The 12,092-nt window shown below is 36.6% G+C and overlaps 1 protein-coding gene across 1 annotated transcript; it reads left to right on the top strand.

The window, feature by feature from the left end:
- The first annotated feature begins 4,784 nt into the window (after positions 1 to 4,784).
- LOC108048238 lies at positions 4,785 to 11,616 on the top strand. Its single transcript, XM_017128764.1, has 2 exons — positions 4,785 to 4,893; positions 10,554 to 11,616. Exon 2 carries the CDS (start codon positions 10,564 to 10,566, stop codon positions 11,218 to 11,220), a length of 657 nt encoding a protein of 218 aa, XP_016984253.1. The 5' UTR covers positions 4,785 to 4,893; positions 10,554 to 10,563; the 3' UTR covers positions 11,221 to 11,616.
- The last annotated feature ends 476 nt before the right edge of the window (positions 11,617 to 12,092 follow it).

The following is a 12,092-nucleotide window of genomic DNA, read 5'->3' as shown; positions in this document are numbered from 1 at the left end:
CCCACGCATCCTAATCTATCTTCGGCAGGTAATTAGGGGGTAATAAGGAATATTGAACTAAAACCAGAATAGGTTATAATAAAAATAGTCACAAAGTAAACATTCTTCACCGTTTTTAAAGAATTTAATTTGTAATAAAAAAAAAAAAAAACACTACATTTTTAAATGTAATAAAATGTAAAACAGTTTTATTTTTGTGTTATTTAAACACTCTTTTACTTAGCTAAACTTTATTTTTTGTTCTTTTAAAACTTTCCGATTCATTACAATATTTTAAAGTAGTTAGTTTTAAATATATACAGAAACCGAGATTAAATATAATATTTATGTTAGAAAGCAGTTGCAACGCAAGGCAAAAATCAACATTACCAAAGCTGTGGAATAACAAAAGCAAACAAGAGGGGCTAACTAGTGCCGCCATCATCTTCATCTGCTGCCAGCAAACTGAACAATGCAAGCGGGATTGCATAATGGATCCCCCCAGCCTAATGAGCTCCCAGTTTCAAGCTCTCAGCTCCAACATCGTGCTTCAATGCAACAAATCATGTGTCTGGCTCAGAATTTTTTGTCGCACAATTTGGCTAACAACACATCAACGAACTCGAGTCGAAACAATAACAGAGTGTCTGCTTTGGTTAAGTCTCCACAAAAATTCTGTCTTTCAAATTGCTCTCCTATGACAATGGCGCCGGCGGTAAATAAAATTCACCCTAAGAGGGCAGCCAACTTTTTTGTTTGTTTTTCACACGTGCGATGCAACGCAACGCTTTGTATTTCATGAAAAAGCATATACGAAAGTGAGAATTTGCAAGTAAAATTCATAAATCTGAGTGCCGGGGAAAGAAATGAAAAAGTTTCTGGCAAATTGCAAACTGGATAAATAAATTCTTTAAACTGTGTTTATCGATTACGGTAAGGCAATCTGTTTAACTATAATTTAAAAAAGTTAAAGCTACTGCTAAGCTAACTTATCAAAATGTCAAAGCATAGTACTAAATTTAAATATTTGTTGAAGTTAACAACGCAAGCTATTGGTTAAAAAGTAAGCATTTAAAAATGCTTTAAGTTTGCAAATGTCCAGAATTTTAAGCACAACTGTAGACTTATTTGTTCGGCCCAAAATTAAAATTTATTCATTATCTTAATGAACTTAAAAAAAAACATTTGTTTTTCGTAATATTGTTCAACGTTACATGACTAAAAATCAAATCTAAAAAAAATTGAATTTCAATATATGTAAAGTATTAAATTTACTTGAAACCTAAAACGCAAAAATTTTAATCTCAAATATTTAATCGCCAAATATCGCTTTAAGCTTAAGCCAAATCCAATTATTTATTCAATTTAATAAAAACAATGACCATATTCGTTTAGCTGAATAAATATTGTGCCAAATTAAATTTAACAAACAATACAAAGTATACCTTTTCCTTGACCAAAACTGAATTGAACCGAACAATTATTTGAACAATGTTGATGCGAATTTATTTCAGGGCCAAAAACGATGAAGGCTTTCCTCAATTGACACAAATCCGACCAAAACAAAATATACTATAAGCCACACATAAATGAAATAAATAATTGTTGATGGCGGAAAATGCTTTGGATAATCGTCAGCTGACCGAATCCACGATCTGCGCAGAAACCTCTGACATTTTGGCCAACAAAGAGTGGCGAAATATATGTTGGTTTAAAGCGGTGGCGATGAAGATGCGATGAGTTACAGAACCCAAGGTGCCGACGCCACGTGATGCGGTAAACAGTCAAAGTCAGTCACTGGGTTATGTTAACCTCAACTATGTGTATATATCTAGCATACAGACGGGGTAAGCCATCGACATCTACATTCGCCAAGGAAAAAAAGAAGTTAATTAGCATCAGCGCCTAAGCCAAAAGTTAATTATGTTATGTTATTGTAATTTATCATTGTTTACGCTTTGTGCCAGCACTTCTTTTTAAACAGTAGTCAATTTTTTCTAACTCTTCATCTGTCCATGAAAAAAATATGTTTAATCATTGTCCATAATATCTGAGTTAATAAGTTGCCTGGTTTGTTTTTTATTACATAGCTAGCTTAATCTAACTTAACTATACATCGCATTTTTTATTAAGTACAATATGAGCAAAAATGCTTTAACTGTAATACCAACAAACTTCTCCATTTCTTTTATTTATATCACACTGATTTGTTTTTTATTCCAAAAAACTACTACCAGCCCTGTTTATCACACAATTAAAATAAACGAATTTTGTAAGCCCAATCATTTCTTGAAACGCTCGCAATCAGCCCGATAAAGAGTTTTTATGTCAATCTAATGATGACTTTCCTTTGGCAATCGCAACGCAATGCGAATGTTGCGTAACCAACAAAAAAAAAAACCAGCGAGAAATCGCTGCTCAAACAATGAGCCCAATTGTAATTAAAAAGTTGTCTGAGGGCGGCGGGGATCGGAGATGTCAAATGATAGATTAAGCGACCCAATTATGAGTATGTGGCTCTGGGGCTGCGTGGGATTTTGCCAATTTTGTGAAATATATGGCGAAGGAAAGTGGAATTGCAGGCAATGGAATATTACTATCCCACACCAGTCGTGAGCATCAGCCGAGGGCCATAAAATATCAGCATCTCGTGCGTTTGCCATATCCATGACGCCTAAGGTCTCTCGTACTTAACTTCATGGTAAGCGGAGTTTTAATTTTTTATTGTTGCTCCGCCGGCGAGACCCATTTTTAATTGTTGCTCGCCTCTGGGTAGCCCATTTGGAGTGGAGTGCAGATCTAATTGCAGCCGCAGCCATGGATATGCCTTTTTGATTGTGTACCTTTTTAGTTTCGGGTGTTTTTGTGCTGCGGCGGCCTTTTGCAAGTCAGCGTTCTTCAAGTTCAAGTTCGGGGCTCCATCATTATGGCGATCAGAGTTTGGCGCTGTTCACACTTAATGATTTCTCGCATGTGCCGCAGCTCCGACTGATTTCGAGATCGGATGTTCGGATGCATAAATCACTTAAACAAATGCGTTCAAAGTCACAGCAAATAACAAGAAATGCAAGCTTACTACGGCGGCCCAAACCTTAAAATACTCTTAGTGGTATTATTAAATCAAGAAATCCGGATTTTATTGTAAGCTTTGATGAATATAAAAGGATATAAATATTTACTTTAATAATCCGAGACTATTTTATTTTAAAAAGATGTGTATGTAGTAACATATAAAACCATATTACATTTATATATCCTTTTCCTAAATATCTAAACTGAGGTTAATTAAACCAAAGTAGAATATTATTAACTAAATCTTCTGTTAAATGTTTTTGTTCAGAATGGATTAAAGTCTGTTTGATAGTATAAAATGTTTTATAGTACTGACCGAGCCAAGTAAAAATATCATTTTATTACTTCATTTTTGTCTTAGGATGTGTTAAAATTGACATTTGGTTACTTATTAACCCGATGCTAAAGATGGCATTTCTCTTTAAAAACTTTCATTTTCCGTGACCAAGGTCAGCATTCTCGGGTGTTTAAAAAATTAATGATGATAGAAACCTACTCAATAAATCCTGCTGTCCATTAAATCTTTGTCTAGAGTATCTAAAAAACAATTCATGGGTGTCCCGGCAATTTGAAACGATTTCGAATCGATTTGAAGTTGTTGGCTGGCACTTCACCGCACTTCGCAACCGTTGAATATGCAATTAAATTTAATTTACTGAACGACCTCACATGGGGTATATTTTCATGTTTTATGTACGAGTATGCTCGAAATGCAATTTGAAGATGAGCTCGAGGTGCGTGAGAGGACACTTGGAACAGATCAGAAGCTGATTCGCCTTGTAGGGGTGAACTTGAGCAGCCGCAGCATTGGAAATGCACAGTAAGATAACAACTAACATTATTAAGCAATATTGGGCCGAGCACAATGAAAATTAATGAATTTTTCGTTTGTGCTCTCATTAGGCACATCAAAAAATCGCATTAATCAAATTGAGTAGGCCCACAAAGCCAGATTTAAAATTCATATTTAACAATTTAAACATTTTTGGTCAGCTGGTATTTATTTTTTCATTTTTTTTGTTTATCTTTACGTTGCCCTTTTTGCTCGCTTCTTCAACACCTTTTGGCTAATGATGAGCAAATTGTGCCGGAAGCAATTTAAGCTCTATTGATTTTATTGACACCGTTTTGCTTTGTATCGAAGAATACGACAACTTTTCAATAGTTACATAAATGTAAAAAAAAGCTTAAATAATTAAATTTAACCCCAGGGCCATTCAGCTTAGCTCAAAACAATTAAAATAAAATCAAATATAAATGCATAATCATTTATTTAAACAAAGCTTGTAACGGTCATCGATGAGTTTTGCCTTTTTCACACTTATTTATTATTTTTTGCAAAATAAGAAAAACAAAAGACTCAAGCAGCGAACTTGCTGCGCCAACATGTTTGAAGCCGTAAGATGCACTCGAAACTTTAAGATGCAAGCCCCAAACCAGTAGCACACTGACACATTTATGGCAGCAGTAGCTGCAACTAACTCAATTAGCCGTCGAATGCATTCCAAAACTCATCTACAGCTAAAAGGCCTCCTGCTGTTCCGACCATTTTCGTTGTTGTTTGTTTTTATTGTTGCCCCACCAAGCCACTTGATCCCTCGTTTAAGCCAAGCCTCCAGCTTGGTTCGAGCCACGTTCGAACATCGAACCGCTGGCCATTTTTGCTCGTTTTGGCTTTTTGGGGACAAGCTATAAACCGTGGCAAGATCGTCATTGCGTTCAGTTGGTAAAAGTGAAGCGTTGCGTGCGGTTGCCTCAACAACAACATCTATAACTTGGATTTCTGTGCTGTGCCCTCATCGAGTTTTGAGACCCGTTTGTGTCGTTTGTTTCAATCGAAAGGTGATTATCCTTTAAGGACAAGTGACTGCAAAAAAGTGTTATCTTTTTTCCAAGAGCTGTGATTTAAGATTTTTCAATACTTTGTTTAGTTTGAGTGTAGGATTCAAATATATCAGTTCAGTTGTAAATTTTAATTTGCAATTTAAACAACATAAAATACACAAAAGCTGATAGTTTTGCTAACAAAACTTTACAAATTAAGATTTTTTATTCGGTTCGTTTAGGTTGTAATAGAATTAAAAGATGTAAACTTGTTAAAATATACTGATTGTTCAGTTGCGGTTGCCATTTTATTATTAATGGCGGTTCAAATGGCTTTTATCGTTTTATATTAAGATTATAAGATGCCAATTTTAAATGAATCAAGAGAAATCTCTTGGTGGCAATTTTACAAATTTATATAAGACGACTGACTTGTCAATTTTATATATTTGAGCTGTAGAATACACCTTAAGTAGTTAATACATTTTTTAAAAAGAATGATTAGATACAAATGTTAGAAATTGAAAATAAATAGCAGCCAACATTTTTAACATATATTACAAGTAAATAAAAAATATGAGCAGAAGGCTATAGAATAACTCGATGTCTGACGATGATAAATCACATTTTCTTAAAGTTCTGTTCCGACCTACCACAATTTATTCTTTCACAACACGTTCTGTCATTTTGAAGAACATGGCAAATAGTGTGAAAAACGTTGTTAGTTAACCCAACAATGAGTGAGTTGTTTTTTCTTCATTTATGCCCTCATTTCGGTCGGTTTTTCGAGCTGACAACCGCCCACTCCCACTCGCCACCCCCAGGGCCATGCACTGAAGCAGAAGATTACGCAATATGTTGGCAGTGCAAATGAGTGGAAAATCTAATTTTCCAGCAGCATGCAAATATATTCGGGCAGTAATTGCCAAAATGTCAGGCAGCGCCAGCTGTGAGCTACTGTTGCTACTGCACATAATTTTGAGGTCGTAAAGTCTAAGACCACCAAAAATGCCAATAATATTTTATGACTAGCAATAACAGAAACTTGATAAGAGACTCTTTGACATTTTTACAGTTTGCAACTGGAGATGACCTCACATAAATGGCTATTTAAAGTCAGCTCTGACAGGTCGATGTTTAAACAATTTCAATGCCGTTTTCCATCGCAATTGCGGAGGAGGGCTTGCAGCTCTCTTCTTTTGGTCTCCGATCACTGAAAATTCCACAGTAGAAATCACCAGTCACGATTCCGTCTCCAATTGACAACAAAATAATTTATCTCCGCGGAATGCGGGAAAGTCTTTGCAAAAAAATCTCTCTGGGCTCCTCCTGTCACTCTGTTGGATGGATTCTGCTTAAAGGAAAGTTTTTTTTTCAGTGGGCGTTTATTCCCCACTAATTTCGGGCCTCACACATGCCAATTTTGTAGTTATTCAAGTTGAATGACAATTTCCAGCTCTCAATCCTTGAACCCTTAATTTTATATTTTGATTGTGGGGACTATAACAAAGGGTCTGCAATACAAAAAGAAGGTCTAATTACATGAGGCTATTTTTTTATTAAAAATTTATGAATACCTATCACAATAAAGTTTATTTGTGTTCAGCTAACATAAATCGTTATACTAGATTTATGTTACAAGTTATCAGATATGTTGTTAGAAACTCTTTGCATGATTGACATACAATTTTTATTGTATTTAACATTTCTATTAAGATTTAAAATTTTTTGTACTAGTTTCTGATAGAAAAATAAGATACATTGAACAGTTGCAAAGATTCTGTAAGCCCATTTCTCACAGCATCATAGAGTTTTCCCTTCCCTTCGCTGGTTTGTTTATTTACCTGGCTATGACAATATATTTGGACAACTCATTAGCGCTTATTCCCAAGATGAAAGTGAAGATGAAGCCCAGACAATTGAGAAGATTCCACTTGAACCTCTCACTATGCCCCACCATTCCCCCCACCTAGTTCAACCTGACGCGCTGTCAATATTTATTGATATGGCCTGCACATATAAATACGATTTTATGTGATGACCAAAAACTGAACGAAGAAACATGACCATTTTCACTATCATTTCGCTTCATTGTTATTGTTTTTGAGCGCTGCACTGTCTGTGGTATTTCAGTGTTTTGCTCATCCGAGAAAACCAGTAAGCTGCAGGTGCTGCTGCCCGCTGACCAGTAAAAGTAACGCTCCTTCTGCCTGTCTGGCCGTCTGGTGGTGGCCTGGTGGTCTAAAACTGGCCACAGTTGACAGACTTTCTTCTACAGTCTGTCCAGTTTTTCTGCATATTGTTTACTGTTGGCCAGCGGCTTCTTCTTCGGGCCAAGACGAGACCAGATCTGGCCAAGACCAGACCGAGACCGAGACCAGGCAATAAAGCCAAGCCGTTGCATCCGTCTGCAACTTTCATAACTACAGCAGCATCCTGATCCCTTTTTCTGCGGTAACTTCGTAAAGGGGTCAAAGTGGTTGACCCAATGCACAGATGGCGCAACAGCAGACACTAACATTCTAATTAGCAATAAAAAGAGACCTCGACGGCATCAAAAGCGAGCTATCTAGATACACAAAGGTGGGATGTTGTTGCAACAAGTCATCAAGTGGGTTTTTGCAGCTGGCAAATCCGTCTTCTTTATAATTACTGTCATCGCACCGCAGTGAGGTGGTGCTTAAAAAGCAGAAACTTGTCTTGCTCTTCGGCTTCGTTCTACAAACAAGCTGCAAGTGCAAGTTTCTCGATGTTTTCTCTGGAGAAACGTCTGCTTATCGATTGATTTCTAATTAACAGGAAATGGCAGAGGCAGATCTAGGTAGTTCAAATTAAAAAAGGGGTTTTATAGGCGAAGCTTTAGAGTGAGATATCAATTAATCATATATTCCTTAACGACTATTCCTATTTATTAATAGAACTCCTTAAACTCATAATTGAATTTATCCATAAAACTTGTTTAACAGTCCATCTTACCTTACATTAATTTCAGTTTAATTTACCTTCTATAAAATACAGAAAAATAATATTCCTTATCAAATTTAACATTAACTTCAAATGCGAAATTCAGTAATCGTAGTTTAAATAGCATTTTATTTAATAGAAAACAAATTTCCTTAATCAAAACTCCGCTCAAATAATGCACTTCATTAAATATATTTAACCATTTACAGCTTTATGTGATTTAGACACCTGTTCTGCTCTTAGCCAGCTAATGACATTTTTTTTTACAAATTTACTTCACCTCAAAAAATGATCGAGGCGCGTGATACATAAATAAAATTTGTTTGCCATCTAAGAAGACAAATCCAGTAAAAAACCAGTTGCTTAGAGCCATGCGGAGACGGTTGTAAAATGTAATGTATAAGCTGGAGATTAATTGCCATGTTTGGGGGGTGGTGAGTACAGCAGGTGGAAGGGGTACAAAAATAAAGAAAAATGTTTGGCAGATGCAACCACGAAGTCAGCACCAGTGGCTTGAAATTAATTATCTAACAATTCGGATTCGGAATGTTGCACAGATGTGCGCACGATAGTGTGCTTAGAAAAACCTCATTCAAAGATTTCGACTCCTATATTTTGTGGTTATTTTGTAATATTTATTTGGCTATTGAGCACGTTTTGAAGGTTGCTTTTTGCACGCCGCACATGTGTATTATATAAAAAAAAATAACCATTTGAAGAGCCTAAAATCATCATTAGTCATTTAGCCGCCAAAAGAAACAGAAAATAAATGCCTTTCTCCCACAATTTATATTTACAAGTGCCTCCATTGAAATGTTCAATGAAGCAAGTATTGCATAACAAAAGAAAACAAGCCACAAAATATAAAAGCCAGGGACAAAAAAATCAAAAGGCAAACAAAAATGAGACAAAATGAGAGCTACTTGGGAGTAAGTGCCCGAAAGAAGAGGTGAAGACAATTGGTTCGGAAATATTTCAGCAGCTGCCAATGCCCTTACCCACGACAATTAGCCGAAAAAAAAACCTGTCATATACCATACATATTGGTAGTGCTTTAAATAGGAAGAGCAAATGAGGCAACGGAAATTCAAATTACAAAACTTACGAGCCGTGAAAAAGGGGGAAAAAAAAACATGCAATTGCGCGTGGCCAAAACAAAGGCCTTAACCAAAAGTGTTATCAGGCGGAAGAGTTTCGAATATTGGCCAGAGGCCGAGAGACCCAGCAATATGTGTAATGCATGGCCATGGACGGGCTCAGGCCTCGAACTCGGGCAACTTTCTCCATTAACTGCGAGTATTTATTAGTTTGGTATGCACAAGACAAACTCTGGGCTTCAGTTGAGCTAGAAACGCCAGAGTGCTGGAATGTCTCTGACTAATAGACATATATGTATGTTCCAGACTGTTGCCGAGTGGTGTAAGGGGAGTGGGACTTTCTTGACTTTGGATAGGTCAGGTTTTCCGGCTAGGTCAGTTACGGCTTGTTAAATTTTTTGTAGGTTATTGTATTGATAGAAATGTTACAAAAACTTGTAAATTGATTTGAATTTTGCCTTTATTCAAATCGCATTGTGTTCTTTAATAAATTAAAATGGTTTTTTAATTTAAACGATTAAATTTGATTTGGTAACTAATAGAAAAATATCTTAAATAATTATGATACGATTAAATGGATTTTCTGTAATCTTTTTTTGTACCTCTTTCGTGTCAGCCAATTTTCTTTTCAACTGTCTGAATTCTTTCAATCAACAGCAATTTATTTCAACTAATTTGCAATTGATTTCGGTTAGTTAAAGATAATTAACTTTTTGTGTAGAGAACAGACAAAGCCCAGCACGCGTTTCAGCCATTCCCCATAAAATTAAACCTCCGCTTAGGCTAGCTAATTTAAATCCGGATCTAATTGCAAGGCAGTAAATTTATGTAAGATGTAATTTTGATTAGTTGCCAAGTGGCTCATAAAGACAACCAGTCGCACATCAATAAGCCAATAAAAATTTGCATACAATTTTCATGGTTTTTATGTACTGATATAAAACAATAAGCGCATTTGCATAGGTACAAGTATAGTGATCGCTTCACTGAGAGAATCCACTGTTGCTGGGCGAAATAAGAGTCAGTTGTTCTCACGTTACGAAATGGAAACCAGGTTGAAGGCCTCTCGCCGAAATGGAAAACTACTTAATTAGACGAAATGGAATCAAATTGTGCAAAATGACAATTGTAAGCGACAAATTCCATATATACAAAACACAGTCAAAATTGATCAAAATCGATGCAAAGCATTTCCAATCAGTGATTTTGCATAAAACCCAGCGACTCATCCAAGCGGAAATACAATGGGTGGGGCAAAACAGATTCAAGCCTAGTCAGATTCGTATTTTTAATCAGTTTTAGTCCGAACTTTGGGGGTTAGGCTACTCTAGATTTGACAGAAATCATCACATTAGCTCTATTGCTGTTAATGTTTTCGAAGTAAACCTTATACTTAGTACTCTGGACTAAAAAGTATCAACCAAACAGTCCAGGTTAATTAGTTCTTACAAAAATATTGTTACTGAAGTTAAAACATATATTCGTGCTATTTGACAATTTAAATGTTTTCTTTCTTTTTCTTTTGAACTAAAGTGCAATAATTTTGAGATTAACTTGTTAATTAGATAAGTTTGTGGTTTTAAAAATATAATAAATTTATTTTTCTTACCATTTTAGTTGCCCAAATATGTCTGTGCTGCGTGCACTGCTCCTGCTGGCACTGAGTGCCGTGGCGTTGGCCCAACGTCGCCTGGCCCTTCCCGATCCAAGGAGTTGCGCCAACCGGGTGCGCCATGCCAGCTACCGGGATGCCAGGGGCGTGTCCCACTCGTACTTCTTCAGCTGGGAGCATGCTCCGACCCGCAGTCTTGAGGTGGACTGGCTGGATGCGAGGAACATCTGCCGCCGTCACTGCATGGATGCCGTTTCCCTGGAAACGCCGCAGGAGAATGATTTTGTGAAGCAGAGGATCGCCAGGGGCAATGTGAGATATATTTGGACTTCGGGCAGGAAGTGCAACTTCGCCGGCTGTGACAGGCCCGATCTGCAGCCCCCCAACGAGAACGGATGGTTCTGGTCGGGATCGGGAGCCAAGATTGGACCCACCTCGCAGAGGAACACCGGCGATTGGTCGGCAACGGGCGGATACCAGCAGCCCCAGCCCGATAATCGGGAGGCTGCCCAGGGCAACGACGAGAGCTGCCTGTCCATCCTGAACAACTTCTACAACGATGGCATCAAGTGGCACGACGTGGCCTGCCATCACATCAAGCCATTCGTGTGCGAGGACTCCGACGAGCTGCTGAACTTCGTTCGCTCCCGGAATCCCAATGTCCGCTTGTAATTCTAACTAGCCTAAGCTTGAAGGAGATGATTAAAATTTACATATTTATGTAGCCTTAAACGGAACATTGATTGGTTGATTGATTGATTGATTGTTTGATTCATTGACTGTTCAATCCAACACTGATGGCTTCCAAAGCGCCTAACATTCGTTTGTTCGGTTTAGTTCGCAGCTAAAGTTCTAAAAACAAAATTTGAATAACATTTCTGTGTCGATCCGCGCATGATAAACAAAATTGTTAAATAATTTTAAAAATTGTTAATAAATACAAATTGAACCCAACAGTGAAAGACGATTGTTTAAACATTTAATGCATATATTTGTATTTAGTTCATTATACGATTTCACTAGAAAATGCATGTATGTAAATATATATATATCCGTGGATCTGTTTAATAGGTATTTCCTTTATCTGAATACTTTGGTAAGTTCTGTTGCTTGCGGGAACTTATTTGTCTAGTTTGTTAACACTAAAACTAATTTCATTTACGTTTAGGGATAATTAAATTATTAAACGGTTTTTTAGCCATTTTGAGTTTTGAAGAAGACACAAAGTTAGCAGATTTGATCTAATAAAGTAACTGGTACAGGTTGCAAAGAGTGCATCATTATCCGATATTCTATTAAAATCAAGATTCGCCGAAATCTAGCAAATTAAAGTCAAAATAATAATATACAAGCTTAACACTAAATTAAAAATCTAATTTCGGTATTCATCCTTTTTCAGGCATGCTTTGAAAAAATATACAAAAATATTCAATAGATGTAAATTTTGAAGTACAAATTAAAAGAATCGTTCAACGTAAAAATCTAACAACAATCAATAGGGAATTTATAAACTTAGTCACATAAGCTTAGTCATAGAAATTAAC

This window comes from Drosophila rhopaloa, unplaced genomic scaffold (genome assembly GCF_018152115.1).
Source record: "Drosophila rhopaloa isolate 14029-0021.01 unplaced genomic scaffold, ASM1815211v1 contig_2, whole genome shotgun sequence".
NCBI classification, from domain to species: domain Eukaryota; kingdom Metazoa; phylum Arthropoda; class Insecta; order Diptera; family Drosophilidae; genus Drosophila; species Drosophila rhopaloa.
This window is presented reverse-complemented; position numbering and strand designations above follow the sequence as displayed.

Bases quoted from the DNA above. Each gene is read 5' to 3' on its own strand.
- LOC108048238 (XM_017128764.1), top strand. From the start codon at position 10,564: ATGTCTGTGCTGCGTGCACTGCTCCTGCTGGCACTGAGTGCCGTGGCG.